This window comes from Cheilinus undulatus, linkage group 17, assembly GCF_018320785.1.
Source record: "Cheilinus undulatus linkage group 17, ASM1832078v1, whole genome shotgun sequence".
Taxonomy (NCBI): Eukaryota; Metazoa; Chordata; class Actinopteri; order Labriformes; family Labridae; genus Cheilinus; species Cheilinus undulatus.
This window is the reverse complement of record NC_054881.1, coordinates 38271692-38290556: the sequence shown is the minus strand read 5'-3', so window position 1 is coordinate 38290556 and position 18865 is coordinate 38271692. Positions and strand designations below refer to the sequence as shown.

General features: G+C 40.3%; 1 protein-coding gene across 1 annotated transcript in view; it reads right to left on the bottom strand.

Annotated features, from left to right (window-relative positions):
- The window catches only part of dcc (DCC netrin 1 receptor), a 326580-nt gene that overhangs the window by 126337 nt on the left and 181378 nt on the right, over nt 1–18865 (bottom strand). Inside the window, exon 13 of the mRNA XM_041810331.1 lies at nt 1060–1201. Within this exon, the coding sequence (XP_041666265.1) occupies nt 1060–1201 (142 nt within the window). The remainder of the gene's footprint in view (nt 1–1059; nt 1202–18865) is intronic.

The following is an 18865-nucleotide window of genomic DNA, read 5'->3' as shown; positions in this document are numbered from 1 at the left end:
ACCAAATGCAAGACAAAAACCAGCATAAATGCTCCCTTATAGGAAACATTTGCTGTCAAAACTAATTTTCCTTTTAAGGCACTCTTTAAAAATGTGAAAAATCAGGTCACCCCAGTCAAAATGTATTGATAAAAAAACAACATCCTTGCAACTGCCAAGATAAATATCAACAAATGATTGTACTTTCATGGAATAGTTGTGCAAACCTTAACATGCATTTAGATGCATATTTATTGGGAAGTCATGCAGACCTTCAACAAACACGTTGATGCGTTTCAGCACACCTGCTGAACAAAAAAACCTGCATGAATCTTGTGCAGGAATGCATGGCTGCTGCTTCACAGCAAAAAGGTTCCTGTTTCAAATCCCCTCTCTGTGCAGAGATGCATGTTCTCCCCGTGCATGTGTGGGTCCTCCCCAGCTTCCTCCCATAGACCAAAAATCTGCCTCTTAGGCAAACTGGTGACTCTAAATTGCCTGTAGGTGTGAGTGACAGCATGCTTGGTTGTCTGTCTCTATATGTAAGCCCTGTGATTGACTGGCGACCAGTCCAGGGTGTACCCCGCCTCTGCCCAATGACACTCGTGACGGGCTCCAGTCCCCCACCCATGACCCCGAATGGTTCAAGTTGTGTAGAAAATAGATGGATGGATTGTTGTGCATGTGTACAAATGTAACCTTTTAATTAAGAAAAAAGGTTATATGAGACGACTCTGATGTTTTTTTTAACACCAGGGTAGCTAATGGTCTGTAGATTCAAGGTGATTCTTGGTCCAATTTGAAGCTGAGAATGTCTGCCTTAGAGCTCCATTGTTGTGCTACCAGACAATCTCTTAAACCCCCTCTGCCTCTGAAAATACTGTCTAATAATTGCACCACATACCTGGCATTGGTGTGTCTGTGTCTTTCTGCAAAATTCCACCTTGATGCTATGCTACAGCAGTGCAATTTGAGGTAATAACCCTGCACTCATCATATGAGTCTTCCCCTTTACAGTTAAAGTATATTTCTATTATTCCTGCTCTTCTACTTTAGTAATGTCACCCTGTGTAGTCTCACCTGTGAACAGGTACCAGAAGTTGTTGGGTTCGATGGCCTCCTGGTCTCCACGTCGACCGGTCTTCCTGTATTTGATCTTGTAGGCGGTGATGAGGCCGTTGTGGGTGTTGGGAGGAGGAGGCTGCCATGACACCTTGATGCTCTGAAAGACAGAAATAAAACAAAGGAACACATAAAGATGGCAGAAATGTTGCTTTAACAGATGAAGACTGAGCCATAGCTGCCGGTCATCAACAGCTGCTAAGATTTCTAAAGTCCATGGCTAAAAGGCTACATTGGAGGGGCCGATTCTGGCACCCTCATCCATCCTCTAGGGCCTTTTCACATCAGGCATGACTGTTTCATACCATGCCCGAGCATGGCTGCTCTCCCAATCCTTTCTCCAGCTGGTCTGCTTATACCAAAGTAACATTGTTCTGTACCCGAGCATGCTTGCATCCAATGTCTCTGATACAGTAGGTGGAGGTTTGTGCATAGTTGGTTTGCAAATCCACAAGGAAGAAGAAGGAGGAAGCCCCAGAAGTGACTTCCATTGACATTTGTTCATCCTCTGGTTGGACAATGATTCCATCCTGCAGGATGAGCCAAGGCTCAAGTGCTGCATGGATAAGATGGTTTTGAAGTGACAGGAGACATTTGGCAATGCTTTTATATCTCTATTTGCCCTGCACAAGGGCACTGATGCATCCACATGAATCATCCCAGGGTCCAGTTCTTCAAGAGGATGGTATGCTTGATTGCTCAATTGTGCATGGATGGAGGCCTGGTTCCCTAATGTGAACCCTACCCTAGCCTTAGCCATTGTATTAGATAGTAGAGAGACTGCTGACTAGCTTCTTTTTAGCTAAAGCTAGGTGTTAGGTATGCCCATCTTGTAAAAGCCCTGTTTGCCTGCTGTTAACGTTACATAGTACTAAAAGCAGGCAAACAGGGCTCTCGGTGGAAATAGGATGGATGCCTTTCTTTCAGTACCATCAGATCAACTTCAACAAGTTTGTCAAGGTGAAAAAGTTTGTTGACTTAATGGACCCAGGTTTCAATCCCAGACCCCCTAAACCAGCCAGCTGTTTCCTCTAGGTGCCATGAGAGCTCTATAATGTTCAACGTGTCTCATTTGTTCTGCTTCTAGGTGTGAATGGCGACTATAAATCTGACCAGCAGTCAGCAGGGAGCCACCTGCTCTCCGTGGAGTTTCTATTCTTGCTCAGACGCTGTCGCAGCTTTTGAATCATTTCGAGGAAAACCTGCAGGAGGTTCCATTTCAAAAGCGTGTGTATGCTTCACATTTATTTGTATCTCTACTTGTATGAGTTTGCATCTGTGTGCGTGTTTGTCTGATTGGGTGTGTGTTGCCTGAATTTTAATTGCGTTATTTGCATGTTAACAACCCACCTCTGACAAACACACAAACACACACACTCACGCACACAGCAGATGTTTGCTCGGCCCCCAGTGTGCCGTGCTCTGTGAGGCAGCTGCCATCAACCATTCTGCTGAAATACTCACTGTGACCCTGTGAGTGACTGTGTGTGTGTGTGTTAATGAATGAAGATTAATGAATTAGAAATGTAAAGTGATTTCATCTCTCTCTGTTGTTTACACCTCTTTGTGCACTGATGCATGCGCTTAGGTAATGTGAGCAGAATTTCCAACATGTGGTTCCACGCCACTCTTCTGCATGGACAGGTAGCCGTCAGGTGCCAGAGCAGATGCAGACAAACACACTACTAAGGGAACTTAGGTATTAAGGTAATTATGGTATTTCTAAATCCTGAGCCATGTGTTTACACTTTTAGGTCTAGACATCTGATTTGTATCAAGATATTTGGAAATAAGTAGGTCGATTATTTCAGCGTTAAGCCATTTAACTTGCTGTAACTGCTATACTGTTAAACTTTAGAGCACATGCAAATGATTATGCCTACATGCAATGTTAGTGTTACTACTGAGAGGCTTAGATTGTTAAACAGAGTATCTGGAAGCATCACAGAAAGGGTTCCTAAAAGTGTCAGTGAGCATTACTTTTAAAAATAAGTCATTACATCTCGGCATTACCAAATCTGGCTCATTGAATTTAGTATATCCATGCATGCATCCATCTGAGATTAGCAGAACCTTTAAAAATAGACAACTCAGAGGGGGAACAGTCCATCTGTAACTTTCGTTAAGGGCCAATCAGAGCAGCAAACTGTATGATGCAGTCGACGTGCACTGCCACCAAGCACATGCTCGACAGACAGCCAGCATCACTGTTCACCATCAGTGGAGCCAGTTGGTCACTCAAATGCTCCACCTAGGAAAGCTTAGGTGTGGTTCTTTGCTCTCATTTTAACAAAGAAATGTCCAGTTTTGATCAAATTGCATTATAGCTTCATCCATGCTAATCTTGTGACTGTTTGAGCTCTAAGCTATTTTTCAACCATTGTGTCTCACCTGGACTTTTTGTCTTAAAGAGCTCAAGAGTACCTGGATGCATCCGGGGACCTCCACTTCACACCGGAAGTCGGAAAATCACCGCCATATCTTGTCTTCTAATACCGGAAGTCACTTGGACTGAACGTCTTCTTTGTTGTTGTCTCCGTGTGTCGCCGCCATATCAATAGAGACAATCGGCCAAGTAAGGAAATACAAGTAGACAAAAAATTTGCGAGTTTTTGGGTTAACAAGCACAGCGATAACATTACATGTATTTTAATGAATCGATTTATGATCCAAATTCACGTACCACTGAGCACAGACATAATATATGATGGGAGACTGGCTGGCCAGACGTCGGTGTCACCGCCATGTTGCCAGAGGCAAGTCGCTATATCATTCAATACAGTAGACAAGGATTGTGCAAGTTTTCGGAATAAAAAGCTCAAATTATGAGATTGTATGGATTTGAATGAATGATTTATAATAAATGATCCATATTAGAATTTGCTTTCTTGTATTTTCTCAGTTAAATGAAAAGATTTACTCCATGACTTAAAATAAAATAATTTGATATATAAAACAGTTTCATATATGTATAGATTTTTTTTTTTTAGTCTAGCTAAGTGACTTCCAGTATTAGAAGACGAGATATGGCGGCACTCGTCCTCCGATGCATCCAGTTCTCTCTCAAAAAGCTTATAAAGCGTTAACCCTGTGGTGCACAGTCAAGTTCTAAACATATTTTTTTCCAGGATAACCTGGGTTTAAGAATTGGTCTGCTGCAGTGATGCCGCTTGAACTTTAAAACAGTTATGAAACTATAAAGACAAGAGAAAACTAAATGAAAATTAAAGCTAAAAGGTTTTATTGTGATACACAGCAAACAGTAACTACTCGCTCTCCCATCTACTGGGGACCAAATATCTGTGACGAAAACTCTACAAAATGTTAAAATATTCACAAAAAGTCACTGAGTTTCTTTGATTTGCTCTACTTGCGTCATTATTCAAAGCAGTAGCTCTCTGCAGAGACACTGCACTCGAGTGTTTCTGTCTGCTTCATAAGGAGGCCAACCAATCCCAGAAACAAACAGAGAAGACTGAAGGTAGTGCATTAAGTTCCTGCCTTACCTGGCTGTTAATATGTCAACTTTTCTGTTGAAACTAGCAACAGCAGAACAGGCAGTGCACCAACTCTACTCATCAAAGGCCATCGCTCATCAATGATCTCTCCCACAACTATAAATATAAACTAATAATGATCCATCCAGATCTTCAAAAAGAGGTGTTTTTTCATAAACAGAATCTAAATTATTGACACCATCAATACTGTTTTTCCACTAAAGTGCATAAAAACGTCTTGACCTGAATAATCAATATGTTTAAAAGATGCCTACAGAGCCTAGGATTAGAGAAATAAACAGTTGTGAAAGCTTTCAGTAAAAACTCAAAATTCAACCACAGGCACCGTGCCAGGAAGTGGAAAGAGAATCACTAGAGGGGAGTAGAGGGGAGTTTCTGGCTGCTACGTTCATGCTCTGCTGAATAAACCAGTGTATACCCACATTAATAACGTTATATCCATGAGGTATTTTGGAGTTTCAGTGGGTCGAGTTTGTGTGGCAACGCACCAGAAAGAAGAATCAAAGTTTTTGTTTTGATTTGATTGGACATGTTGGAACCGGTGGTACCAGATAGCCTGAGACTGGCAGACAGTTGCTTTTGCAGGCTATGAACGGTGGAGCTTGTTGTTGGAGATAACCACTGCTGAGGTTGGTCAGTAGAAGTGCAAAAATCCAGCCAGCATGTCCTTGTGGGCCCCACATGGGTTATATGTGGGCTACAGTATGGGTCCCATGTGGATTTGTCCGTGGGTTCCATGGTGGCCCAACCTGTGACTGCCCGTTTGAACTGCATGTGGATAGCCCATAAGAGTCCCATATAGGCCCAATTTAGAGATCCAAGATAGATCCTTCTTGTAGTAAACATCAGCAGTCACAAGGATCTCTAGATGGGGCCTATATGGGTCTCTTATGGGCAGATCCATACTAGCAGTTCACATGGGCAATCACAGGCTGGGCCATCATGGAGCTCACGGACAAACTCACATGGGACCCATATTGTAGCCCGCTTATAAACCATGTGGGGCCTTCAGGGGCATGCTGGATGGGAACATTCTCTTTCAGTGTTGCCCTGTGCTTTTGTTTTAATGAAGAAATGTGGCCCAATTCTGATATAAGTGTCACTATACTATAGCTACATCAAGGTAAACAGCACACCGGTGGCAGTCATTGCTATTGCCTGACATGCAAATTCAAATCCCTCCCATAGTCCCGCCTCATTCTCCTCAAAGGACACTGATTGGCCAGATCCATTTTCTGACCTGATGCAATGGTTTCAGACTGAACCTTTGCTAGGTGTATTCGCCTGATGACAGACATGGAATCTGAATGCTCCGCCTGCCTCGCAAGGTTCCTGTTTATGAAACGTCACATGGTATTGCTGGCCTACCTTTACTTCAGTTAGTTATTTTCCTTTTTTTGCACCATTGTATGGCATATAAATATAATTCTGAACCAAAACAACCATTTAAACATCAAAGCCACTGAATAATTCAGCAGTAAGTCACTCAGGTGGTTGTCTGCTATTTTAAAGGCAAATTGACCGTTTTCATCAGGCCTCTAGGTTTGGAAAGACAGATGTCAAAGATGTCGCTGGTTTAACAGAAGCCCACTGTGGTAAGTATATATTCTTTAATGCTGATTTTTTTTTTTTTTCAGCTGTGCAGAGTTTTTATGATGACTGAAATGTTCTGAACACCTCCAGGTCTCAGGGACACTGCTGGTGAAACAGAAGAATCCTGAAGTAATTTAATGTATAAAAATGTACTGGTTAACCTTGAGACATTGTGAGTCATCCACACTGACAAAGACAAAGGTCGCTGAGATCTGAAGGAAGCTGATGTTATTAATGTGTTTAGAAATTGTGTCTTATATAAGATTTAATTCGATATTCACACTGACTGCATGGTTGTGACATTTTCTTTCATCACCTTGAACACGAGCACATTGCAGTGAAATTTCTCCTCATCATTCTCCTGCCTGAAAGACTTGTGAAAAAAACAGAATCATCTGCAGAGAATAGCCACTTTAAAAAGTTACATTTTTAAAATGCTTGTTTCAAAAGGGCCACAAGCCATTCAAATGAAATTAAGTTGTTTATTTTTTAAAATCTTGTTCTATCCTCGCCGTTCAGCTTCATACCCTCAAACTTCATATCACAGCTTTTTCCTCTTATATGCTTCCTTCCCAGAATCCTCCTGTGGAGCCATCAGTTCTACAAGATAAACTAGAAACACTGTAATCACATGATTGGAGCTCACAGTGACCCTGATCTTATTGTTCCAAATTTTTTTCCATTTATTCATTATTTAGAGTTGACGTTTTTATTTGCCAATACATGGCTGTGGGGAGAGCATTGTCTCTAGTTTGATTAGACACTCAGTTATTTAAATAAAGACTTGCATACACATTGGCACCTTAAAATGCATGCTGTTACCGATTACTGTTAAACTGGAGCTGTCTCCGTAAAGCAGCGCTTTAACCATTTTAGTTTTAATGTTTTATTCCAGCTGTTGTGGTTTAGATTTATAAAAGTTCCAGCTTTTATTACTAAAATAGCTCACTTGTTTTCATTTATATTTTTTAAATATGATTTTCATTTTTTTGCACTTCATCTTATTTTTTATTTATTTTTATTGTATTGTCGTTGATTTAATTTTGTATTGTCTTGATATTTAATTTAATTTTTTTTTTCAATTTACATTATTTTATTAGTCATTATTATATTTGTGTTTTTATCTATCTATTTAGTTTTTAATGTATTTATTTCATTTTATAGTATTTTTTCTATTTTATTACATTTTATTTTATTTATCATATTTTTGCACTTTCAACTTTGTTTTTTTAATTTATTTTTTATTATTTGTTTAATTAAATTTAATGATATTTTAATTTTTGCATTTCATATATATTTCATATATTTTTTTAATTTTATGTAAATAATTTTTACAAATTTATTTGTTTTTCAATTTGTTTTTAATATATTTTATTTAAATTCCATATATATATACATATATATATATAAATATATAAATATATATATATATATAAATATATATAAATATATATATATATATTTTAATACTGTAATTTTCTGATTTTATTTCATTTTATTTATTTGTTTTGGAGTTTTCCCCTTTTTCCCCTTTACATTTATTTATTTTTAATTTTTTTGTCATTTTATTTTCATTCATTTTATTACCTCTGCCAAGGAGGTTATGTCCTCGGCAGGGTTTGTTAGTTTGTTAGTTAGTTTGTTAGCAACATGACTCAAAAAGTTGTGGACCGATTTTGATGAAATTTTCAGGAAATATCAGAAATGGCATAAGGAAGAACTAATTCAATTTTGGAAGTGATCCGAATCACCGTCTGGATCCAAGAATTTTTGAAGGATTCTTTACTATTGGGGGGACTGAGCTGCCTTGGTGGAGGTCTGCGCTCTCCAAGTGCTTTTATAGTTATATTTTATTTTATTTCAATTTATTCGATTGAGATATTTTTCTGTTTTAAATCTATTTAATTTTTCCTCAGCTGTAGTTTATTCTATTTTGTTATTTTTATATTTTTAATAATTTAATTCTATCTTATATTTTTAGCCTATATCTTTTAATGTTTATTTAAAAGGGCTTATTTTTTGCAAGGACATCTTTGCAATTCTGAGATTGTTTAATTATTTTAATCATAGTGGTCATTAGTACAAATTTTGAAGAATAAAACTCAGGTATTTTTGAGGTATAGTGTTTATGAGAGAGGCCAGCTGAACATCCATAATTAGGGATAATTGTACAGCCAACCAGAGAATCATAGCGGCCCTGTCCTTGGCCATCCTCTGCTCTGAGCTATAAGTTAATGTTCAAAGGAGAACATAGCATGTTTCATTAGCCGTCCGGATATATCATATTTAGCACTGATTGAACACAGTAGTTTAATGTGTTTGGCACAAAAGACAGTGTGAAAATAGACACCTGGCAGCCAATCAGAGAGCAGTATTTACTGTTTTGCGTTGAAATAATGGCATAAATTGAAGTAAATTATCATGCGACACAAACGGAGCTGAGCTCTGCACAGGCAGCCTCTTACACATGTACAGATTGTATCACACATACTCACACATCTGTTGTTGGTGTCGCATTAGCAAACAGAGTCAGAGTGATGGCGTGCGTACGCCTCCGTCAGCTGCTGTGTAAGTCATCGGGCCAACAAGCAGTTGAAATATTCAGCCGGTGTTACTGTGACGACGGCCACAGAGGAATTCATTAACATTTAGCTGCACCTGTTCCCTCTGCTGCTCCTCATCCTGCTAATTGATTACAGCAGAACTGATTACTGAGAGGGAGGGGGGGTGAGGAGGGGGGAGGACAGAGGGAGAGAGGAAGACAGAGCCAAATTGAATAAATGTCTGTGTCGGCCAAATTCCTCCATCCTCTCTCTCCCTGTCTCTCTCTCTCTCTCTCTCTCGCTCTCCCTTGTTGGGCGTCACCATGCGCTTCATTAACTAATTAGCCACTTTGACAGGACACAGTTGGATGTGAGGTCTCCATGGAAACCATACAGAAGTTAAATTCATGTTGGAACATCTCCCACAGAGGCACGGAGAGGGGAATGATCCATACAGGATGACAATACCACCAACACACCAGCCTCTAATGAAGGGAAATACTCAGCTTTAACTGTTAATACTTGAGCTAGAACATTCTTCAGACTGCAGGTACTTTAACTACGATCATGTTAATGCAGCTACTGCTGTGACTACAACACCAGATCTGTTTATATGTGCACTGATAGGGGACTCTAAATAAAGTTATCCTATTATACTAGCATATGTATGCATGAATCTAGCATTGAATCAGAAAGGACAAATCTAAGCCTCAGGCAAGCCCTCATCAGCTGACAGCCAGCTGATTCAATCTAAGCACTCTATTGGCTAATTGCACTTTTGCTGCCAGTTTTAAACTGCTCTAGCCTGGCTATGCTTTGCTGCTCCCTCTGCAAGCTGGTTTTAGCAACCCTCCTCCACCCCAGCTCCTCCGTTATGCTATATCATTCTGTTGCCATTGACGCTCTGCTTTGCTCTGGGTTTATTTCTGCTTCTCTCCCTGCCTCAGGCTTTCCTTGCATGCACAGGAAGAGCAGGAATGCATGCTGTTACTGCTTGATGCTTTCTAAATAGGCTTGTTGAAGGGCAGAGGGATCCCAGAACAGCCGTGCCAACAGATATAGATAACAGCAATAAGAGAACATGAACAACTGCGTATAAAGAGAAAAATGTATAACTGCCATCAAGGCTGCCCATAAAGGGGATAAAAGGGAGAGCTTTCTGGGGCTCTACCAAATATGGGGCCCATGGAGGTCAGGAAAATCACAGTCCACAGTAAAGTGAAGCTGAGCCATATTGCCATATTTTATATAACACCTGAATAATAACCAATCTTATCAAATAAACAAAAATTGAACTTTATTTTTACTGTTGTGCAATATCACCTTATTCAAATGTAACCCCCTTTTCTTAAACTGATATTTCCGATTTTGTTTTCTTTTTAACTAATGTAAACAATGTGGATGGGCAAATTGACTAAAATATTTGGAAAGTAAAGCCAAACTTCCTAGCTAAGCTATAATGCACACAAACCTTATAGTGCTCAGGAATAATAATGAAATAACTGGAAGAAGGAAAAGGGGTTAAAAAATTCAAAAAGGGGCAACACATTGGTGGTAAAATGGTGAAAAGTGATTAATAAAAGTTATGAAAATGGGTTAAAATAAGCAAAATCAGTCGAGGAAGGCAGATGGGGCAAAAATTGGTGGGAAGACAGTGGAAAGTGGTTGAAGAGTGGCAAAAATTGTTAAAATAGTCCAAACTGGGACAAAAAAGGCAAAAAATGGGTGGGGAAATGCTGAAAAGTGGTTAAAAAGCAGCACAATGGGCTAAAATTAGCAAAAATTGGTCAAGGAAGGCAAATAAGGCAGAGATGGGTGGTGGAAATGTACAAAAGTGGTTTAAAAGTGGCAAAAAAAGTTGAAATAGTCCAAACCGGGTCAAGAAAGGCAACACAAGAGCTAGAAATGGTTGGGGAAATGCTGAAAAGTGGTTAAAAAGTGGCAAAATGGGCTTAAATGGGCAAAAATTGGTCAAGGAAGGCAAAAAAAAAGCAGAAATGGGTGGTGGAAAAGTAGAAAAGTGGTTTAAAAGTGGCAAAAAATGTTGAAATAGTCCAAACTTGGTCAAGAAAGGCAACACAAGAGCTAGAAATGGTTGGGGAAATGCTGAAAAGTGGTTGAAAAGTGGCAAAATGTGCTAAAATAGAGAAAATGGGTTGAGGAAGGCAAAAGGGCCAGAAATGGGTGGGGGAAATGTAAAAAAAGTGGTTTTAAAATGGCAAAAAAAAAGAAAAAAAATAGTTGAAATAAGCTAAACTGGGTCAAGAGAGGCAAAAAAAAATGGTAAGAAATTGGTGGTAAATTTTTGTAAAGTGGTTAAAAATGTGGCTAAAAATTGGATACAATTGGAAAAATTTGGAAAAACTTGGAAAAAATGTGCAGAAACAAATGAAAAGCAGTAAAGAGAGGCATGAATCAGTAATTTCAACATCAGAAACCACTAATAGCTTGGCACACTTTTCAGCTCCAAAATGAACTAACTGTTAGCCAGGATGCTAGCACCATTGCTACTGATCCATTACACATGCACTGATAAATCAGAACTGGGGAGGGCTCATTCTCTGGGTTTATCAGGGGTCCGACAAAATCTGTGGGCAGGTCTGACTTCAATCATGCATATTTCTTGACAAAGCGGTCCTGCCTGAACTATCTCCACGTCTAACAGTCTGTTTTTCTGCAATCCAACCTTGACATCAGACACTTGTCCGCCTCTCACATGTGTACCTTTGTGACTATCCTCAGATGTAACTAGAGCTCTATCCATCCAAAAGGAACCCACATTCTGTGTTGGTTGAGGTCCACCCTCCACCTGCTGCTAATAAACCAGCTGAGCCTCAGCCTGCTGCCTTCATTAAGCTGTTGAGTTAAATCTCTTTCGGAGCGCTCGCTGAACTAAATGGGCTCTGCGGATCAATTAAGCCCGTTTCTGATGTTCTTTCTTTCTTTCTTTCTCCATGTAAATGAGAGGTGAAGTGGCCTCAGGCTGTACTGTAACAAAGAATAATTTCTCTGTGTTTTTTTTTTCTGTTGGAGCAGAGCAGAAAATGTCAGGAGCAGAAATCCCCACTGCAGCTGCTTTGTATTCACACGCAGTTGACATCGTAAAGCGGCAGGGCGAGCGGAGCCACGGCCTCGCTCACAGCCTTCAAACGGACGCAGAGACTCGGCCATTTTTAATTTTCTCTCCGAGGACACGAGGGAGGATGCAGGGAGGTCTGCCGAAAGCTGATGGAGATCACACCGATAATAATAAGCTCTAATAATAACCAGAATGAGGGTGATTATCTTCAGAGGCAGTGAAGAATGAGGGAAACTTAATGAGTCTGATAAATAAAGACAATGCTGCATGGCTAAGGTAACAGTTATAGGTGACATCTGACACAGCTAGTGCTGCAGCAGCAGAGCTATGAAAGGTACATTGGGCCCTGCTTATGCTTTTATTAAAGAAAAGTACAATAGAGACTGTAAAAACACATGCTGAACCAGCATGGGAGGTAATGGGTGTGTTGTTGCTGATTTGAGCCCAAGATTGCTGCAATTACTGAGCAATTTCACTGAGGGAAAAATAAAGATAAAATCCAGTAAATCTTAAAGTGAAAGTCTGCACTTTGGTGGTCATTTTAGTTCATTTAAAGAGCAGCTTGTGTAATTTTGATTCACAGTAATTCATTTTTGCCTCATTTGGCAAGTTTTTTTTTTTTACTTTTAAAGGTGCATTGAATTACTAAAGAGGGCTGCACAGTGGATAGGTGGTTAGGTGGTTAGCACTGTCGCCTCACAGAAAGGTCAGTCCCATCAGGGATTTTCGATGTGCAGTTTGCATGTTCTCCCCATGCATGGGCTCTCTCCGGCGTCCTCCCACAGTCCAAAAACATGCTAGTTAGGTAAATCAATGACTCTAAATCAGGGAGGTCAAACTCAAGGCCTGGGGGCCAAATCTGGCTTGTGGTACCATTACACCCGTCCTGCAAGATCATATCATATTCTTATTATAACTGGCCCTAAAATATGAGGTCTGCAGATTTCCTCAAGTATAAAAATGTAAACTTTACCTTGATGATATCACATATCCTTAAGTCATAAAAATGTGAAAAAATAAAGAGTAGAAATAATTAGATAAGAAGAAATGTGGGAAAGGAAATCCATTTCATATTTTCCAATTTTGCATCGTACAGTTATGACTTCAATCTATTATTTGGAGTTTTATCTCATATTTTGACCATTTTCAATTTTTTTTTATTTGACTTTTTTTTCTCATATTTTGACCATTTTCAATTTATAATTTTGACTTTTTTCCTCATATTTTAACCTTTTCAATATATTATTTTAACTTTATCTGATAATTTTGGCATTTTCAACTTATCATTTTGACTTTTTATGTCATGATTTGACCTTTTCAATTTATGTTGACTTTTTTCTCCTGTTTTAACCTTTTCAATTTTTTTTATATGACTTTTTATCTCATATTTTAACCTTTTCAATTTATTATTTGACTTTTTATCTCATATTTGGACCTTTTCAAATTTCTATTTGACTTATCTCATATTTTACATTTTCAATTTACTATTTTGAATTTTTATCTCATATTTTGATTTTTTTAATTCATTATTTTGACTTTTTATCTCATATTTTGATTTTTTTTAATTCATTATTTCGACTTTTTATCTCGTATTTTGAACTTTTTAATTCTTTTATTGACTTTTAATATCATATTTTGACGTTTTCCATTCACTATTTCAACCTTTATGTCATATTTTGACATTTTATGAGCACCATTCTGACTTATGTCATATTTCTGCCTTAAAAACATGACTGTGACTTTCCTTTTTATATTTTGCTTTTTATAAGCATTATTTTAACATCTATTTTGTGTTTTGACCTTTCGAATTTTTAAGTTAGACTTTTTTTCAGATGTTATGTCTTTTAACTCATCATTTTGACTTTTTAAATCTCAAAATCATTTATCATTATTGCTAGTTTTTTCCCATGATTCATTACAAGACATCCTTCAAAATAAAAGCACATCATAGACTTTTTTTGGAACACCGGGGACTGTAATGACCTTGAACCCCCTTGGAAGACCTTCCACAAGATGTTGGAGTGCTTCTGTGGGAATTTGCATCCATTCATTCTGCAGAGCATTAATGAAGTCAGGCAATTATGTTGGACCAGAAGGCCTGGCTCTCAATCTCCATTCCAGTTCATCCCAAAGGTGCTTGAGGCTGTTAAAGTTGCTTTGGTTTTGTGTGAAGATAAAAATCCTCATACAGTGATTTCCTTCTCTGATCCTCAGTAGAAGAGACAGCAGGGTGTCCAGAATGAGGCACGTAAATGTGGACAGCACTGAGGTAGGAACAGGTGAGAGGCTTTAGCTTGCAAACACATCAAACCCTGATCCGTCCGTCCTGATTTGACCCTTTCTATTGTCGTTTCTCATACAGGAGGAGTGATTCAGAGGCGTGTTTGTTGCTGATGCAGTGCCAGCAGTAGCTCTGGTGCATTTCATGAGTACAGTCAGTCTTATTGTATTTCCAGCTGTTCTCTGAGCCTGTGTGCCATGGAGCAGTTTGTCCGATCGATAGATGAAAACGATTCCAAGAAAAAAACAAAACTTTAAACTGAATCTGGAATTAATTCAGTGGCTTTCTCCCGTGTTTCTGTTTCTGGATACTGAGCTGCATACAGAACGCCTCATCCACCCCGTGACCTCCACACACACCCACACACAAAGAGGGCCAGGTGAGTAAACACTCCCCGAATTCAATCTGTGATTGTTTGTTCATGTCCTCTGGGCGAGAGCTGGAACCACATCGACTGTGTATGTGCTAATGTCCTCTGGGTAAAAAGGAGCAATCACTGGGAGGGCAGACTGTCTCTATTTGCTCTGCATTAAAACATGCAACACCATGCTGCGCCTCGCAGTGTGTGAGTGTACGTGCGTCTGTGTTTTTGTGTGTTTTTCAAGCATTAACAGCTGTTAGGTTTAAGGGCTATAAATTAAAAATGTTCCTAGAAATTTGTTTGAACAGGTGGCTCTCTTTACACAAAGATTATTTAAAAAGATTTTGAAATATTATCCGATACTCACCCAGTATTTTTACAAAAATCTGTTGGACACTTGTTTTTTCTTTACAGAAACTGATGGCAAAAAGTGTAAAATATGAAATAAGATATGACTGACTGTAAAAATAAAGCACAGTCATACCCCGCCTCATGGGGAGCCAATCATGATTGCATCCTGACACACCAGATTGACTGCTCCATATAGCCGCTGCATTGAAAATATCTGCCTGTAGTCCGTGTCTGGGAAGGAAAGAACCTTTGGAAGGAATCTCAAAGGGTGATACGATGGATGTTCTGCCGCTCTCAATTATTACAAGCCAATCAGTGTAACAGAACTATGCTATAATGGGCGGTACAGCTCTTGTTTTTTTTTGTTGTTTGTTTTTTTTTAAGATTTATTGTTGGGCATTTTTGCGCATTTATTTGATAGAGGAGGGCAGTGGATAGAGTCAGAAACAGGGACGAGAGTGGGAGAGAGACATGCGGTAAAGGGCCTCAGGCTGGATTTGAACCCGGGCTGTCACGTACGTGGGACGCACCTTAAACCACTAGGCCACCTGTGCCTCTCAGTTCTTCTTTTAAAGATGTGATCCAATGCTAATAAAACTGCCACTGTAACACAGCTACACTATATTGCCAAAAGTATTCACCCACCACTTCCATGGCCACAGGTGTATAAAATCAAGCACCTAGGCATGCAGACTGTTTCTACAAACATCCTAAATATTCCACAGTCAACTGTCAGTGGTATTATAACAAAGTGGATGTGACTGGAAATGACAGCAACTCAGCCACGAAGTGGTAGGCCACGTGAAATGATGGAGTGTGGTCAGCTGTTGCTGAGGTGCATAGTGCGCAGAGGTTGCCAACTTTCTGCAGAGTCAATCACAACTGACCTACAAACTTCATGTGGCCTTCAGATTAGCTCAAGAACAGTGCGGAGAGAGCTTTAATTGAATGGGTTTCCATGGCTGAGCAGCTGCATCCAAGCCATACATCACCAAGTGCAATGCAAAGAGTCGGATGCAGTGGTGTAAAGCACGCTGCCACTGGACTCTAGAGCAGTGGAGTGATGAATCCCGGTTCTCCATCTGGCAATCTGATGGATGAGTCTGGGTTTGGAGGTTGCCAGGAGAATGGTACTTGTCTGACTGCATTGTGCCAAGTGTAAAGTTTGGTGGAGGGGGGATTATGGTGTGGGGTTCTTTTTCAGGAGCTGGGCTTGGCCCCTTAGTTCCAGTGAAAGGAACTTTCAGCATACCAAGAGATTTTGGACAACTCCATGCTCCCAACTTTGTGGGAACAGTTTGGGGATGGCCCCTTCCTGTTCCAACATGCCTGTGCACCAGTGGACAAATCAAGGTCCATAAAGACATGGATGAGAGAGTTTGGTGTGGATGAACTTGACTGGCCTGCACAGAGTCCTGACCTCAACCTGATAGAACACCTTTGGGATGAATTAGAGCGGAGACTGAGAGCCAAGCCCTCTCGTCCAACATCAGTGTGTGACCTCACAAATGCGCTTGTGGAAGACTGGTCTAAAATTCACATAAACACACTCCTAAACCTTGTGGACAGCCTTCCCAGAAGAGTTGAAGCTGTTATAGCTGCAAAGGGTGGACCCACATCATATTAAACCCTGTGGATTAAGAATGGGATGTCACTTATGTTCATATGCAAGTCAAGGCAGATGAGGGAATACTTTTGGCAATATAGTGTATATCCGAGCTAAGCACTACACCAGTCCTAGTTGTTCATCAGCATGCAGTACAGCTCAGATCCAAAGATCCAGGCATTCAGGGATGGCTTGGATGCAGTGATCAAATCTACGTCTGTGGAAGGTTGTAGGGCAGTTCAACAATCCATTGATTCACTAACTGCAAGGCTGATATCAACCACAGACTTGTGGTATCTGAGCATTCAGTCCATGGTCCTCCAGATCTCCCATGAGGCCTGGACACTGACTGGTGGCCAGAGATGCCAACTGGACTCCTTTGTAACAAATTCTCTTCAGCACATAGATGTGTCTGATGTTGTCTTGTTCAAAAAGAGCAGGGATGGCCAGGGTCAGCTGTTGGATACATCTGGCACGGTTTCCCAGCTCACTGTTTGACCTGGACTTGGTGGTTGGACCAGACCTTGGGGCTGCAGCATGCATCATGGAGGGGTCAGCTTGGAGGAAACCTTGAGAATTGGAGCATGGGCCTGGCAAAGACCTAGATGCAGAAGCATAAAAGGGCCAAGTACGACTAAACTACGCCCTGAAAAAATGAGTGTACGGCTAGAAACCCCCATATGGACGAATACATTATGACAATGGGTGTGCAATAAAATTAGTTCAACAGCAATTAATCCACAGTAGCATGAATCTGAATATGTGGCTGATACAATGTTTATACTATAAAGGAGGAGGCTGAGGTGGAGGAGGTGAACTTTTGCCTGCAGCAGCAGCATGGTGCATCAGCATTAATGCAAGCAGGGATTAGTGAGAAGTATGTCATATTTAAATACACCTCTGTGTTGAGAGAAAGAGCTGTGATTGGCTGTGGGAGCAAAATTGGGATCAGCTGGCTACCAGCTGATCATAATTGGGTGTATGACTACCATGTCCTGCATGAGCTAATGCTAGGCTTCAAGCATGGATCTATGGATGCATGCCACATTACATTGCCACATTTCAGGATGCCCAATGTTAGTCACATGACCTGAAGCATGTCAGTCAGCTACTTTGAAGTTATTGGATGTAAACCGAAACCTCAAGTTTTCTAATTTCTGTGACTAAACTGCATTAAAGCCAGCCTGAAATCTGCATCAGTAGTAGTCAGAGAAATGAGAACAATGTGTCTCCTGCAGGTACGTTAAGGCTGCAGCCGTCACAGATACACCTGCTAAGCCATCAGCTTTGCAAGGTTACATACGACAAGCCTCGACTCAGGACCAGTGCCAAATCTGGCCTCAAACTGGGCTTTTAACAGTCCAGCCTAAGATAATAAATGATGTTTCTATCTGCCTGTAATTGTGATAAATAAGTGCCATCCGGCATATTTCATACATATTTTAATGGTGTCTAAAGGTGCAGTGAACATCCAGAGGACAGCTTCTTTCACTCGTAGGAGGATGCATGGAGGATTCTCACTTTATCTGGATTTCTGTCAATCTTATAATCCTTAAATATGGAGGTCTATATTTCTTACCGGGTGTTACTTAAAACAGAGAAAGAGCCAGGTTAGATAACAGATTTATCCTACTGCATAGCCTCTAATACAGCAGCTAAAGAACCTTAGAGGAAATTTAATTCTCACATTTCAAAAACATAAATCTAAGAGGGGAATTTGGCTCTTCAGTAAAAAATCAATGTGTGTGAGAGTGAAATACATCTAAATGAAAGGAGAACTAATTTATTTAGGAGTACAAGGATGAATTATGACTTACACTGACTCTCAGAGGCCGACATTAACTCAGAGTTTTCATTATGGACTCATTTTATTTCCCCACAAGTCAAATGAACACTTCACACCCAGCTCGGCTCGACCCCTCGCCGCTGGTTCTTTTAATTAATGTCTAAATGAGTCTCCAGGTTCTCCAGAGAAACACATCTGACTCCTGCACTATCTGCACCACGAGCTTTAATCGCTCCAACAGGAACTCTTCCAAAAGCTATTCTTAGACCGCCATGGAGCCCTGAGTTTCACCACTGATCCTGAGTCACAGCCACACACAGAGTGACCCAGACCGGGCTCTCTGGGGGCCTCTGGGTAAGAAGAAGCGGACTGACATACAGTAAACTCTGACTGTGTGTTCAGTCGAGCATTTAACAGCACACACAGACATAGTAACAGCCGGCAGACTGGGGGAAAGTTGAGGAAATGTCAGATTTGTCTGAAAAAGTTGGTTTGATGGCAGAAGCTTGGCGAGAGCGGAGAGATTTTCATTTTTTCCCTCCGCTTCAAGCTGCTGGGAAACTGACGGAGGCCGGACTCACCCACGCTCTAACTCACTCTGCTCTACTGTGTGTCGAGCAATTAGGGAGCGGGCACGATGCTGGAG